Here is a 16587-nt window from a genome sequence, read left to right on the forward strand (position 1 = left end):
GCACACTAAAAAAAATTTTTTTAATTTTTTATTGTACCATTTTGTGTGCATAGTTTACATATATATTCATGCAAAATTACAGCTTTCTAGCATTGATAGTCCCTGAGCAAAGCCGCGGACGGACAGACAGACAAACAGACAGACAGACATGGTGAAACTTTACGGGTTCTGCTTTTGCCATTTTGGCTACATAACCCTAAAAATGGTTTCATATCAAAGTATTGAGATCAATCAGCACTATAATATTCGTAGTTATAATAGTATACTTACATCATTCTAATAATATTACCAATCAACAGTAGAATCTCTGCATTCTTATGCACGTTATTAAAATAGATGTAGCTCTTACAGCACAACCAATAATAAATATATAATAATAATCTGAAAATCTCAGTTTTTTCATGTCTGTCTGTCTGTGTATATCAGTAACCATACATTTTTCTCAGGACTGGATGTTCATAAATATCTACAAATTTGTGCGGAACCCTCGGTGCGCGAGTCCGACTCGTACTTGGCCGGTTTTATTTTTCTGAATCAAGCGGTATAGCTAATGAATAATACAGCAAATTATACGATTTTGCAGCATCCCGAAGACTTGTTTCCTCTTAAAGTAACCTTTTCGGTGGCCAAATCGTATGTACTTTGATGATTATTTCTCCTGTATCCGTCTTGCGCTTGCATTTGTTCGGAAATCCACAAAAACAAAATACTAAATTAAGTTCAATTGAAATCGAGGAGCTGTAACAAACGGGGTGGGTGGGTGCTGTATCAAATCGAAAAAATGATGAAATACTTTTCGTTTAATATTAACGATAGAGCAGCGGGTTAGAACTGCATTGTTTCCAACCTTCTAATTAGGCATTAGAATAGTTCACAAATGAAGGAATTCTGAGGTAACAAACATAAAAAAAAAAAATCATTATATTCATATTCTTTGAAGTCGATTAAAAATAATACAGACAAGACACGGTGATTAACATTATTATAATTAAGGTCATTTTACTTGCTTCACATTACTTAATTAAAAATAAATGCAGAAATAAAACCATCTATTTCAGACAATTAAATCCATATATTTTTTAGTAGCATGGTTGACTTATAATACTAGGTTAGTTAATCATAATCAAAATATTAATTTTAAAATACACCTTTTTAAAAAAACCTTAGCTTTTAAAACATTTTTATAACCATCCCAAGGTCGCTCCTCGTCAACGCGACAGTAAACTGTGAAATATTTTAACTATTTAGCTGGTGGTGGTTTATGACAGTCAGAAATAAGATGTACAAGTTCGGTTAAATAAATATTTAACAATAACAATGTTACTTTTAGAATAATTCGTCAATGTCAATAACATTTTGAATTCTCCTATAGTTTTTGAAATAATTAATATTATTAATTTATTTTATATCCAATAAATTACTCCGGCCGTGTGTTTGGTTATATGGTTATATTATAGTTTGATAAAATCTTAGAATCGCAATATCATTAAAATATGTCAATATTTTGTTACAAACACTTATCTATTTTTTATGATAGTTTATTCTTATGCGAACTATTCATCTAGAGCTTCGTTTTGCTAATTTGCCTGTCGAATTCTGGTACAAATGCAGCGTTCACTACTCCCGCTTGATTGTTCAATCCATTGGTTCCTTCATGAGCAACCAGTTTTTCGGGTCTTGTTCTCTTCGGTCCTGTAAATAAATTTATCAATTTATCACTGAAAAAGATTTGCTAACAGTAACAATAGTTATTTGTGTCACAAAAGAACAAAATGGTGTATTTACGGCGAGGGCGTACATTAAATCCAGAATGTATTGTATGGAGGGATTCAAGTGTTAACGCCCAAGATGAAAATAATTTAACAAACTTGAAAAAAATATTTTTTATATATTATTAAAGAACAACCAGCATAGAAATTGCGTGGCTTCCCAATTATCAACTTTAAAAAATGGCATTAAAACACTTAAAAAAGCCTTGAACAGAAAAGTTGCACTTTGCTCCCTCTCGTCAGGGAGGAAAAGTTACTTTTCTGATCGAGAGGTGTGAAAAAACAATTGTTGCTTGTAACATAACTTGAGTGACTACACAACTAAGGCCTACTACGAGTAGTAGCTAAAAGTTAGGTGATGTCTTACAAAATCAGTTTTGCAATATTAACATTATTTTGGTTCCTAATTAGTAGTAGATAGCCTACTCTGGTTATTCAGCAGAGAGCCCTTCTAACTAGAAGGTGGACTGATGATCTGGTAAACGTCGCAGAATTTCGAAGGACACGGGCGACGCGGGACCGGTAAATTTGGGTTCCATGGAAAAAGCCTATGTCCAGCTGGTCTTTATCGACGGGCGATAATTATACTCGTAAAGATAAATCACAGCATTCTTGTTTAGAAAATGAACAGTAATTGATAATGATGAAGCAATGAAAGAATAAATATATTTAAACTTACCTCCTCCCATAACGAGTTTTATTAGCGTAGAGAAAGGCGAGTCGATAAACACGGTAACCACAAACCCGACAAGCAGCGCCGTGGACATATGAGCCAAAAATCTGAAAAACTAAAAAGTAATGGCTCAGTTTTTGAAAATCGATCTTCGTATATATTCAACTATTGCTGAATAAACAATTAACCTCTTATGACAGTTGCCAAAAGAGACAATATAAATAATGTCCTGTATCACTTACCTCTGTTAATGTTTTTATGTGATAGATATGGAAAATAATAAACGCACAGACGGCATTATAGAAATCCGTATTAATAGACTGTTTCTGTAATTTTGATAAATTACAGGAACTAGATAAACAGAAGGAAGAAGCCGAGTGGTTTGACCTTATGACCTCAAACCCCAGCGCGCACCTCTGAGTTTTTCGAAATCCATGTGCGAAATTACATTTGAAATTTATCACGAGCTTTATGGTGAAGGAAAATATCGTGAGGAAACTCACACAAAGCTGCGAAGCAATTCAATGGTGTGTACAGTGTGAAATTCCCAACCCGCACTGGGCCCGGTAGGGAACTACGGCCCATGCCCTCTCATTCTGAGAGGAGGCCTGTGCCCAGCAGTGGGACGTATATAGGCTGGGATGATGATGATGACAGAAACTTAACAAAGACTTTGTGATCAAAACAGAAGGGGGGCAAAGGAAGTATTTGAAAGGCAATCATAAAGGCATTAAACGAGCTTTATGTTGTAAGGTTGACGTAATAGCAAAATGAAAAGAGAAGTGGGTTGGCCGGTGTAGGTACTGGAAACGATGTAAAATTTGACAGTAGCGATACTTACATATGCCGAGACAGAGAAGTAGGTAGGACCAACACTAGTGGCATTCACGACGTGCATTAGTGGGTAGTGGAAAATGTACATGGCGAAAGAGATCCGAGCTGGGTATTTCCACATACGCAACGATAGGAACCAGTTGATTGGACCTGAAAACAAAATGCATCAACAATGGGGACTGGATTAAAAAATTAGAAACGCTTGTAACTTTTTATATCAATAGGAATAATCCTTCTTATTAACAGAAAAAAATATCAGATTTTTAAGTAGCATCAATTAATTCTTCAGAGTTTTCTTTACCGCCAAATTACGACAGTAAAAAGGCATTAATAAATAATTTATATATCTTTGACTCGATCTTTTTAGTAAAGTCGAGAGTAAGACAGCCGGTGAAATCACTGGCACTTGAGGTATCCCATCTTAGGCCTCTAGGTTGGCAACGCATCTGCAATCCGCCTGGTGTTGCAGGTGTCTATGGGTGGTTGTGATCTCTTACCATCAGGAGACCCACTTGCTCGCTTGCCATCCAGTCGAATAAAAAAAAACTAAAAAATACCATTGATGGAATAAGCCACGGTCATGATTCTCAACAAACAGGGTTTAGTGGAGGGATTCGAAAAGTGATTTCTATTACAATACGAGTAGTGTCTGGCTACATTATAATAGCTTACCTCCGTAACCGTGCGTGCAAGCAAAAATCATCCAACCAAGGCAAGCAGCCCATCCAGGTCTTGAGAAGGAGTTTATGACTCCATCAAGGAATGGACTGTACCAATCAGTTTGAAGAATAGGGTACGCGGAATAGATGATACCCGCAGAAACTACGATGGCGCAGATCCAGCCAAGAGCAACAAAGTACTGAAACACAGGAAAACTTTTAGTATGAATTAATAGTAGTAATAATTATAATATAATGTTTTAAACTTTCACGATTCTTATTCATTACTAATGTCTACCGGGCAAGTACGGGTCGCGAATACCTACTAATAATTCCTAAAAAGTGCCTCTACGTTACAACTATTTTATAGCGGTCATGGTTATGAGTAGGAATCCACTAGGTACCTAATAACTAGTAACTATTGTTACTAGTAATAATATTTCTGCATTTTTACCCGACTTTCCGATGGAGGGTTATGTTTTTCGAGCATACTATGTATGTATGGATGTATGTAAGGATGTATTTATGTGGGTAGGTATGTAGGTATGTCGATTTATATAATGTACCATTTTCACAGAAATATCAAAAGAGTATGAAATAAAAAAATAAAAAAAATCAAAAATCTCGACTGCCTTAAAACTAAAAAGACGAAAATAAGTCTACTGGTCTAAAACTCTGTGAAGTACCTACCTTAAAAAAGTGATAAATAAATAAATAAATAAAAGTTCAACAGTCGGAACCCATTCAAATCGTAACCAGCTCTAACATTCTTGGTAAGGGGCCCCGACTGTTGAACTTTAAATTAGCTACTTGACAGAGTTCCAGGCCACTATTAGACTTATTTTTTTCCTTTTAGTTTTTAAGGCAGTCGGGTTTTTTTATTTTTTTTATTTAATGTTTTATTCATGAATGTAATGTTTGTATTACCTTTGGCATGTTGATTTGCTTCCCTTTGTAAATATTAAGAAGGTAACCATACAGCATACCGACAAAGAAAGGTGTGCATCTTGTCAGCGTATTTACATAATAATATTGCATATAAGTAGACTGGTCCTCGGGGTCTGGTCGCCTGCAAAAACAAAGTCAACTGATTACTTGAAACAAATGAAAACGGAGTTTACGAAAGATTTAATAAAGCACCATCTGGTGAGCGCATACCAAAACTAAAACGAAGCAATAAGTAAGTTACTAAATCTTGCAGTTTGTTGTGATACATTCTAAGAGATGGCGCTTTTATTAGCTTTAAAGGTAAATAAGGTGCTCTTACGATGGAATAACGGGTGCAGGTTGGAACTCCATCAAATAATTATAAACCGTTGATGCTGTCAGTGAAATCAACATGGCGAGCGTCAAAGCAATCCAAGCTGATCTTTTTTTACCAAGCACCCAGAATAGAATTAGGGGTGAGAGGATATGAAGCTGGACGTCCACTGCTAGATACCATGTTGGTGCAATGCACTGAAATCATTAAATCTTTTGTTAAACTATTTCTATATTTAAATAGTGTTCTAAAAGCACGTTGCAAGCGTCATCCAGGGTTAAAAAAGCGTTAAACCTAGGTAACGATGAATGACAGCTACTTACATACTCTAAGTATACTATACACCAACATTAAGGAGTTACAAATTAAGTTTGAAATAACCAGCTAAATTTGAATTCAATTGGTGAGGCGTCACGTTACCTCACTGTTTAATAAATTACACTGTCATCCTACATACTTTTTTCCAATCTATTAGGGAGCAGAATTCTAGTTTTAAAGAATCTCTATTATAGATAGATAGATAGATATAATCTTTATTCTTCAAAACAAAGACATGGCTTAGTAGCTAAAGAGTAATAAAACTAACAATTAAATAAAAACAAATTAAATAACAATTAAACAGATCAGACACATAAATGTGAAGCCATGTGATGCACTGAAGAACAGGCGCTGGCTCAGCATTGTGCTGCGGTAAGCCGCAGCGCTGGTATTCTGCCAGTACCCATACCGAGTAAGGACGCCGACCAACGTGATAAACTCAGCCCAATCTCGTCATCAAATGAGTTTTATTATACGAGCAACAATAGTTTTTGTAAAAAAAATTTGTAGCGAAGTCAATACCTGTGGAGGATTCCCTGTAAGTCTTTGAACTTATGACAATTTTCACAATTTTGTTGTGTAGGTATTTGACAATCATAACTTAGTTCATAGACTAAATCACCAGTACGGTCATAGTGAATTTCTTTTATTGTTTTTTTTTTAATATATATGGAGAACAAATTTTATTTTGCCAATGTCTACCTAGTAGATTTTGTCATTGTACGGTAAACAAAATCTAGAAAACGAAATAAAGTAATAGTAGATGAACGATGACTGCGCGAATCCCCAGTGAATTTGTATTTAGTAATTTTTGAAAATAATTATCACAGAAAACAAAATTTGGTTAAGTACATATTATCTGCATCTTCAACGGGACCGCTATTAATACTCAATTAGAAAATTTGGTACCTAATTACCGCAAAACCATCGGAAATACCATTTCATTAGCCATCTCTGATATGAATTTAAATTTGTGACTTTATTTAGGAATGACTACTTTGACGTAGTGGTCATACTTTGCTTGCAATGCCATTAATCGCTTAGTATTTTCCACTGCTGATAAATTAGGAATCAAGAAGAGAATCTCTTACCTGGTTTCTAGGGGTGACATAATTTTGAATGTGCAACAAAGTGGGCCACCAGAAACGTCTGCATTTGTGCACTTTATGGGCCACGATATCGCCCCACTGTGGGCCATCAGACAGATGGTTAAATAATGTAGCTTGTAGGAGAACACCAGCAGCAAGAACCGGGAACATACGCAGAAGGCGATGTAGGTAATATAGGTGAACGTTTCGGATCAACCCCACTGAAAAATAATTAAATATATCAAAATGTTACAATACAAGGACACAAAAACTACAAGGACAATAAAATTGAGACTAATTTATCTAGTCCCAAACTTGCGACGGATAAAAAATGATTAAGTATATAGGCAATAATCACATATTTTTTACTACACGTGCTTGAATCCATAATAATTTGCGTGCGTGAATAGGAATTTCTGCATAAAAAATGTTTTATCAAAATTTGTTGACGAGGTATCGGATAACTTTAGTCGGTGTCTCTGGCGATATCAGGGCTAACTTTTTTTTTGCCCAGGGACTGAGCAGTGCAGTGAAGGAAAGCCGCAAGCATGAGCATGCTTGCGGCTTTCCTTCGGCAAAAAAATATCGATACTCTGTATTTAATCTACGCAGGGCAAAGTACATAGCACCACATAGCACTATTGTACTTTGCCTTGCGTAGATTAAATACAGAGTATCGATATTTTTTATAATATTATGCTGTTTTTGTCATAACTAGATATTCCTATACTCTGTTTCTATGGCAGGCGAAAATTAATAAAAATAAAAATTAAATGTCACAAAAAACCATTTCTGTTACAATCATCATCATCATCATCATCTCAGCCGTAGAAAGTCCACTGTTGGACATAGGCCTCCCCCACAGACCTCCAGTTGCTTCGGTTGGCAGCGGCCTGCATCCACCGTGAACCTGCAGCTTTAACCAGGTCATCCGTCCATCTTGTTGGTGGACGTCCTACGCTGCGCTTGCCGATCCGCGGCCTCCACTCGAGAACCTTTCGGCCCCAACGGCCATCCGTTCTCCGTGCTATATGGCCCGCCCATGGCCACTTCAACGAGCTGATTCGCTTGGCTATGTCGGTGACCCTTGTTCTTCTACGTATCTCCTCCATTCTGATTCGGTCCCGTAGAGAAACCCCAAGCCCATTTCTGTTACAAAATATGTTCGAATTTAAAATACTTACTTTGACTCATCTTTCCCACTGAAGTATAAACAATTAACAGTCCACTTAGCAAGAAGAAAGTGTCTACAGTTATTGGTGCAGCCAAGATCCAGAGCGAAGGAAAAGAGACCATCCACTGTAATTAAAATGATTATTTTTACTTAAAATAATCAACATCAGCTGGAAGGCGTCATAGTGGCTACTCCAGATATGGTACGGTTGAATCGTTATTTGTAAAATATACCTAAAATGATATGTAAAGCCTCATATCCAACCCGAAGAAAGCAATTTTGAAAATAATTTACATTTAGCGCCCGAGTGCGCCGCCGGCCGCCGAGCGAAAAAGGGAAGCAGGCATTGAACCAATAATAAAGCAAACCAATAACAATCTTTCACATCATTTAAGTTATATTTTACAAATAATGGTTCAACCGTATCATATCTGGAGGAGCCCAAGCTTGGTATGTTTTGAAAATGATTTTCTATTTGAATTTAAAACAAGTGACTGAAATATAATGATGTGATATATATTTAGAGTCAGCTTAGTGGGCCCTTTCATTAGATACCACACACGATAGGTTTCAGAACAAAAATTTTATTTTTCCCATACAAAAAAAAAGATGACGTCATAACTCCTCTTTTTTTTCGTGCTACGGGTCTAAATGATTCAGATGCCCTAAAGATCAATCGTTCCGATTTTCATGCTTTTAACACCATGTGCAGCTTTTTGCTGAGTTTCGGGGTGTACCGCTGGCACTATTATGACTTATACTTAATATTATAAAATGTGAAAGTCTGTCAACACTTATCTTGTTTGTGAATACTTAAACGTTTGTAATAACTACAGTATTTGAACGGATTTATATAAAATTTGGCATACAGATAGAAAAAGATGTGTATTGACACATAGGATACTCAATGCAATATCTCGATAATGTGTGCTCATGTGGGTTAATTTAGTAACTTGAAATAAGAATAGAGGGCGCTGTTCTAGAACGTTGCAGACGTTGAAGTAACCTCGGATTTCAAAATCACGTGTTAACTTTGTCTTCGATCGATTGACGGCGTTGTCTGAGCGAGCGCTGCGATTTAAAAGCGATGTAAAGTCGCAATTGAATGCCAGTTTAATGCAGCAGAAGAATAGACAATAACGTTTCAGAAATAACTACCAAACGCCTACGCGATGGCTTTACTCGTATGAATTTTTAACAAAATTCCGAAGGTTATCGCAAGGAGATTTACATTGATATTTAAAAACATATGAATGTTACTAGACTCTGGCCAGCGAAAGCTGTCCACGAAAAACCGCGGCAAATAAAAAAAATGACAACACTTGCTGTACACTGACTAATAAACGACGTTGATACTTAGATAATTATTTAAATTTTCCAGATATTAAATTATACTCGGGACTCTTCAGGCTGCATCAAAATTTATGTTGTAGTGGTGTGGGAGTTGATGATGCACTTTCGGAGTCCCTTGGTAAATTTTATGACCTTTGTCAGTGCCCATCTACGTACAGTGAGCATCAAAACTAGTAGCTGTTATACACTTTCATACTTTGTCGTTTTACAGCCACGTACTAACGCCATGCAAATGTCAATGTGTGTCAATGCGACAGAGTAAAAAAGTGACTCGCTACTTTTGATGCTGACTGTACACTCCAGACTCCTCAATAATTATTGGACCATTTTGACCAGAATGACATTGAATATTATATCTACAAACATTTAAATTCTAACATAATCCTATAACATTTGCATTTTGAGGATGGTTTAATTAAACAAAAAAATATTTATTTATTTCTTATAGCAGAAGTATCAAAATTATCTAAGCCGGGCTAGAATGACAATATGTCAATTTTAACAGTCTCAAAAATGGTACCAGATTAAAGTTTCGTAAAAAATGCGTGAACAGCTTTCGCTGGCCAGAGTCTACGGCCTTGTAGGGTCCAGTTTGTACTGGCTAGAATTAAGAACGTCTTGTAAATGCCACGAATGCAGCGAATAAATCAATATAAAATATGAATGAGTATGATTTTTTTTTTTCAATACTTACCGAGAAGAAGTCAGAGCGGTTGTAGAAGGGTGCTTGTAATTGCGTGGAATAAGTGTGGCCGACTATAACCCACATCATAGCCAGAGCTCTGATGCCGTCTAAGCATTCCAATGCACCGGGAGCCGAATTGAAGGTAAGAAGGCGGCGGGTGTTCGTGTAGAGGGAGAATGACTTTCCAAGAGCACTGGCTTTCTTTGGGTCTAGAAAAAGGAAATTTGTTGTGTTTTTTTTTTATCGTCATTTGGTTTAGTTTGTAAATCCTTAAACGTGCTGGTAAACAAAAGAGATAAAGAGAAAGAGAGCAAAATTAAAGAGAGAGCGAAAGACTGAAAAGACAAAAACAAGATATTTATATTAAACTGCTGATAAAAGTCATTTAATAATATCAAGCTTTTGTTGTAACTATTTACTTTCTTGAATTGAAATTTAAATCCCGTAATGATTGAATTGGCTTCCAACCGAAGCAACTGGAGGTCTATTAGGGAGGCCTATATCCAACAGCGGACGTCTTACGGCTGATATAATGAATGATTGGTTAAGGTAATGCTTTGAACTTTCGTGATTCTCACTCGATAACTCGGGACTTAATTATGACTACTACGTTTATTGTTAAATTGTACAATGCAGCAGCTGTGGTCACGATTTATGTGGTCTAAATGTCGAGACAATATCAGCAATAAATATTGTAGTCGCGATTATATCGCAAATTACATTAGTCATGATTGGATAAGATGTTAAATAGTCTCAAATAATGCAGTCATATTTGTAAACGTGTTGTGATTTTGATATTCAATGACATCACTTTGCCATCTGCCGGAATTATGTATCAATTTGGGATTAAATCGATAACCTAATCCCTGTCAGCTGTCACGTGCATACTTACAGATAATTTTATCTATATAGATGTACTAATTATAAATGTGAAAGTAACTCCGTCTGTCACCTGTACTCTAAAAACCCCTGAACTGATTTAGATTTAGACACAGGATCCAGGTCAAGACTCAGAGCAGCAAATGGTTCTTATTCCACAAAACGACACAGTTCCCCCGATTCGCGATAAACGAAGTCTTTGTAAAAGGAGTCAAGGGCCACATCGTTATTAAATCAGCTGTAGGACGTCCACAGTTGGACATAGGCCTTCCCCGTAGATCTCCGGTTGCTTCGGTTGGAAGCGGCCTGCATCCACCGTGCACTCGCGGTTTTAATCAGATCATCCGTCCATCTCGTTGGTGAACGTCCTACGCTTCGCTTGCCGATCCGCGGTCTCCATTCGGTAAATTATTGGCCCCAACGGTCACTTCTCCGTGCTATATGACCTATTATATGCCCCCCATTGCCATTTCAATGTGTTAATTCTCTTGGCTACAGCGGTGACCCTCTTTCTTTTGCGTTTCTTGTCATTTCTGATTTGATCCCGTAGAGAAACCTCGAGCATAGTTCTCTTCATAGCACGCTGAGCAAATCAGAGCCACAGCTTTTTAGTAGACAAGATAATTAAAGTATTAATTAGAGCAACTGCGGTATTATAAATAAATGTCATCGCATTGAAAATCAATTGGCATACATTAAGTTTCCGTAAAATAAAAGTCATCTCAAGAAGTACCATTATTATAACTACAAACTACAACCAGTCATTTATGACATTAAATGCTATCTATTTCCAAATATTTGTCATTGTCATTGTACTGTTGGTACAAAATCAAGATCAAGTAAGGGTAGTTTGAAACAAAATCACGGTAAATGAAAGTTATACCTAAATACGTTCTCGCGTTCAGCCTACGCGAGACCGCACGGCCGCAGCGATGCAATGATTTTAGTTCAATAATACCTATGGACCTCTAAAAATAATGCCTGCTTCGAAAAAGACTAACAATGGTTTGGTCCATAATTATTATGTTTAACCTTGCTTCTTGTTACCATATCTAATCACGATAGAAATTAAAATTAAGATTAGATAAAAGAAAACAATATAAATCACAGCGAAAAGACAAGAAAATAGTTGTGACGCCATTAATCATAATTCCTAGAATATAGAAATGGTGACATTTTATCTTAAACCTGATTAAGCAGTGATTGTAGTAACAAATCGCTTGTTTTCCACACTCAATTATGAGCCCTGTTCTTTAAATTCCTACAATTCCTGTGCACGGAGTATCAACATGAAAATTTTTTTCAATCGATTTTTTATAGTTTTTTTTTATTCGACTGGATGGCAAACGAGCAAGTGGGTCTCCTGATGGTAAGAGACCACCACCGCCCATAAATATCTGCAACACCAGGGGTATTGCAGACGCGTTGCCAACCTAGAGGTCTAAGATGGGATACCTCACGTGCCAGTAATTTCACCGGCTGTCTCACTCTCCACACATAGTCTAGAGTATGTTTGCATGTAATGATTACGATTACGACTACAACGCACAAGCCGAGCGAGCGAAGCGAAGAGCCGCAGCAGCAGCTGGCGAAGCGCCTTGGCCAGGTCTTGACCTGGCATTGATCACTTTATTTACAATTTTTATTTATTTATTTTATTTTATTTATTCAGAAACAAACAGTCGTACAATGTGGTCTAATTCCAAAACCATTTCGAGGAATAGGTTTATTAAATCGTTTTATAAAATTTTAGTTAAAAAATACTTAATGATCGTGTGTATATTTGCAAAATAACGTATTCATGACCTTTGTTTGAATTTCATCGTAAATAAACGTTATGTAACTAAACCGCCCCTAATCATAACACTGCCAGGTGACAGAAGACACTACGTTTTTTTTAAATAATTGTGACGGGCAAAGATAAACGCAATTTTTAACGCCATGGCAACTATGGTTAGCTATAATTCCGGTAACCTATAAAAAGGATTAGAAATTTTAAAACCCAACTAAAACCAAAATCCTTCAAAATATAATTTTTTTTTTTTGAGACCAATGCCAATGCCGATGCCAATTAAGTTGGAAAATAATTTAACCGTTACCAGTGGCGGTTATAGGAGATGAATATTTGCGGAAAATAAAAGCATCAGAGCCTCCCTTGAAAACGTTTAAAATTATCTTCGTGAGAGAGGTCTTGACCCCTTGGTTTGGGTCGTTCTGGTGTAAATGTTGTCCATCACGGTTCAATGCGCGTTGGGCACAAAACTCTAAAAAGTATTTTTTTATTAAAAAAACAATCAAATTATTCTTTTAATATTATAAATTGTATTGTGTTTGCTAAATGACGAATAATGCAAACGTGCATGCATACTATCTTTTAATCTCTTAAAGGTATTGACCGTCTCGCGTGCTATTTTAACGAAAAATATAGTATCAAAATAAGCTTATCTTATCTTTTCCGACTTTGGTAATCAAAAACGTTAAAAGATGGTACCTAATATTGCATTAGCTGTGATAAATAAAAAAAATACTCCTGCATTTTAAATGAAATACAACATGGCTATGAACATTTTTGAAAAAGAGCAAGAGATAGTTTGCGTTTTCAATGCTTATGTATGATCATAATATTTTACAACACAGTAATTGGGATTTCTCAATTTTCAACAACGTATAATAAATCGAAAACCATTTGGAGAAATAGGCTTTGTGAAGCGTTTTCAGAAATCAGATTCCAAAAAATATGATAAACTGAGTTATATAAACAAAATTTAAGAAATGACCTACATTTGACCCCTGCAGTGACCCGTGACAAAGGCCCGTGATAAAGCAAGTCTACACTCTAAAGCAAATTGACAGTTTGAAATGTTGCTGTCCTGCTTATAATAGCAAAGTGACAAAGACAGAACTTTAATCACATGAGGCTTTAAACAGTTGTCAGTGAGCAGTGACAAGACAAATCAGTAATGACACAGATTATATTTTGTATGACCTTAATTTTTCTAGGCAATGGATCGTGGCTCACTGTGACGTCGTCCAGCGTATTTCGTAAAAAAAATATAAAAAATTAAATACTCATCCAAATTAAAAATCGATGAAAATAACCTATATAATTGATGAAAATATCCTATTCTTTCTAAAAATAAAATAAAACTATAGGTTTTTTTTGGTGCATTCCAATCACTTATTAATTTATATAATCTATTTTTAAACAGATCTAATTGTAATCAATTTAAAGTCTTGAAAGTCTGACAAGAAAACAAATTGCAAGATATTATCGTGTTCATTTGGTTGATAAAGTAATTCCATTCGTAAAAAATATCACTATTCCGACATCACATTCATGGTTGAATTGCGTATTTTTACAGAAATGAGTAATTAGTAAAAAAAAAAGATAACGTAAGTAGTTATTTTCCATTGTAAGTAGAGCTCTTTAATCGAATAAACTTTTACTTGACAGTATCTACCTACGCAATACAGATTTTAATAAAAGTAATAAACTTGTTTTTTTTCACCAATTAATTTTGAAATCAACTTCACATCATCATGCGACCTAAGTACTTGGTATCTTTACAATATACACAGATTCTCCTAACTAAACCAATGAGGCACAATTTTGTTGTTTTAAATAAATATATATCACAGGTTAATAATGCAAGTAGATTGTTGCATACTTAGATATGGATATTTAATACCTAATTTTCCAGGACAAATATCTGTATTTTTCCACAAAAAAAATGTCGCGATCGGGATCGACGTCAAGTTTTAGAGTCAAGTTCTTTTACTGCTCGGCTAACTGGTATCTATTCAGATGAATTGTTGGCAAAAATTGTTTTAAATTAAATATCTTTTAACCTTACCTCCTTTAAGTATGAGAGAATAGTATAAATCGTAGCTCGTGCATAGAAGAGTGATGAGGATTATAAATCCGAAAATAGCCCTGAAAAATAAATATAAATAAAAACTGTTTTACTTCATAATTTAACACATACACACAAACATCACGCCTGTATTCCCTAATGGAGCAGGCAGAGTATATGAAACGTTACCGCTTCGGAGTCACATTTAGCAATTTTAGGTTTTAATTTTGGCAAAAAAACGGTACAATAGTGACAGTTTGCTAGCCTGTCGCCTACGGTATACCTTAACCTACGAGTATATCCTTGCCTCTTACGACATCCACGGAAGAAATGGAGAGGTGTAATTCTAACCCGACACCACACGGGGCTTCATATTTAAGTACAATAATATTCACTACATAAGTAGTTAAGTAATATAAAATACATGTTTTTGCACAAAAAATGTCATAAAGAATACCTATTTTAGTAGGTAAAGCTGTAACATTTTATGAATTCGGTATAATTTAGAGAAAATTAGGAATAAAGAATGTCATCATCATCATCATCATAATCATAATCACAGCCTATATAGTTCGCTGCTGGGCACAGGCCTCCTCTTACAATGAGAGGAAAATAAAAAGGTTTCGATGGTGATGGACGGGGATAGAAAATAAATAAATAAATAAAGTGACTATATATAATCAACATTATTTTCTATTGAGTAATTTGATGCCAAATCGACGTCACTAATTACTTTATTTCTAATAAGTACGGATTTGAGATAGTCATCTGCCGATATCAAATTGCTTGTATAGTCCAAAGTTCAAAAGAATCACGCTATCAGCAAAATATTTTCGAAAGTAAACATGCTTCTTGCATTTGCCGATAAACCACGTAAAAGAAATAGTAATATTGTCCATCCTTCGTTTGTTCTTATATCGTTCATTACAAAGCCTGACCAAAGAACAGTGAAAACGTCTACCTATTATTCAATAATCGATAGGCGCTAGGGACTTCTTTATAGAGTTATGAAGTATTCACTTTGGCAGAGAAACACGTCAGGCTTTTAATTAGCAAAGTATGTTTGAACACGTCATAATAACTGTCATATTTCTTGATCTGACTGTATCATTAGCTTTCTACAGTACAAACAAAATTTTAATATCACTCGAATTAGCCAGCTTTTAGATTATCGCGGCCATTACTATTTAATGATTTAAATTCAGGTTTGAGTTTGATTTGTGTTTCGGGTCAGTCGTCTCGTGATCGACGAAATATCGAACTTCTCTAAAATCAAGACACTTGGAACAAAACCGGATTTGAATCATAAAATTAGTCAGCTTTTTTTTCGTTTTTCGAACTTTCAAATGATAAATAAAATATTGTATTCGTTTCACGTAATTTTTTTAGTCATATTGAAAGTAAGTGTGTACCTTACTTAAAATATTTTATGGATGCTTTGCAAAGAAGTAGCATGAATTAGTTTTTTTCATTTATTATTGCTGTTAAGGACAGGGATTTTCAGATAAAATATCCTAGATATTTTTTAACCGAATAATTACTTACATAGCAACATAATCACCAGGTACGAAAGGTTATCGTTTTTAAGTCACAGAAGTCATCGGTGAACTCTAACCCCACAGCAGTTGTGTTGACGTAAAGGGAGTTAATAGCTTGCTTTGTAGTACATGCTTTAGGATACATACAGCCAGCCTAAAAGACTGGCCAGCCATAGCACGTCTTCCGCTACCCTGTAAATAAATATAATGATGATGCAACAATGATCATGAGGATTTTTGGACATTAAACTACAAACAGTGAGAACATTAACAGTGAAATTAGCGGATAACACAGGTATTTAATCGAGTTTAGCTCGACATGTTTCGGGCTAATTTATAAACTTTCCTCTAACGAGGCAGGCAAAGCAGCCACCGTGGCGTGTGTTCTAAAGAAGAACTACGAATTAGTTCGAAACATGTCGAGCTAAACTCGATTCAAGATGTTTATTTCCTTTCATTTCACTATGATTAAGGATCTGAGAGCATGATATTTAAAAAATCA

The 16587-nt window shown here is 35.5% G+C and overlaps 1 protein-coding gene across 1 annotated transcript in view; it reads right to left on the reverse strand.

Annotated features, from left to right (window-relative positions):
- Positions 1 to 1052: 1052 nt before the first annotated feature.
- The window catches only part of LOC141432182 (nose resistant to fluoxetine protein 6-like), a 19271-nt gene continuing 3736 nt past the window's right edge, over positions 1053 to 16587 (reverse strand). The window contains exons 5-13 of the mRNA XM_074093664.1: positions 9824 to 10023; positions 7787 to 7901; positions 6606 to 6823; positions 5203 to 5393; positions 4863 to 5004; positions 3949 to 4135; positions 3284 to 3426; positions 2449 to 2557; positions 1053 to 1692 (exon numbers count right to left, since the gene is read on the reverse strand). Of these exons, the coding sequence (XP_073949765.1) occupies positions 1562 to 1692; positions 2449 to 2557; positions 3284 to 3426; positions 3949 to 4135; positions 4863 to 5004; positions 5203 to 5393; positions 6606 to 6823; positions 7787 to 7901; positions 9824 to 10023 (1436 nt within the window). The 3' untranslated portion in view covers positions 1053 to 1561. The remainder of the gene's footprint in view (positions 1693 to 2448; positions 2558 to 3283; positions 3427 to 3948; positions 4136 to 4862; positions 5005 to 5202; positions 5394 to 6605; positions 6824 to 7786; positions 7902 to 9823; positions 10024 to 16587) is intronic.

Source organism: Choristoneura fumiferana, chromosome 10 (assembly GCF_025370935.1).
Source record: "Choristoneura fumiferana chromosome 10, NRCan_CFum_1, whole genome shotgun sequence".
Taxonomy (NCBI): domain Eukaryota; kingdom Metazoa; phylum Arthropoda; class Insecta; order Lepidoptera; family Tortricidae; genus Choristoneura; species Choristoneura fumiferana.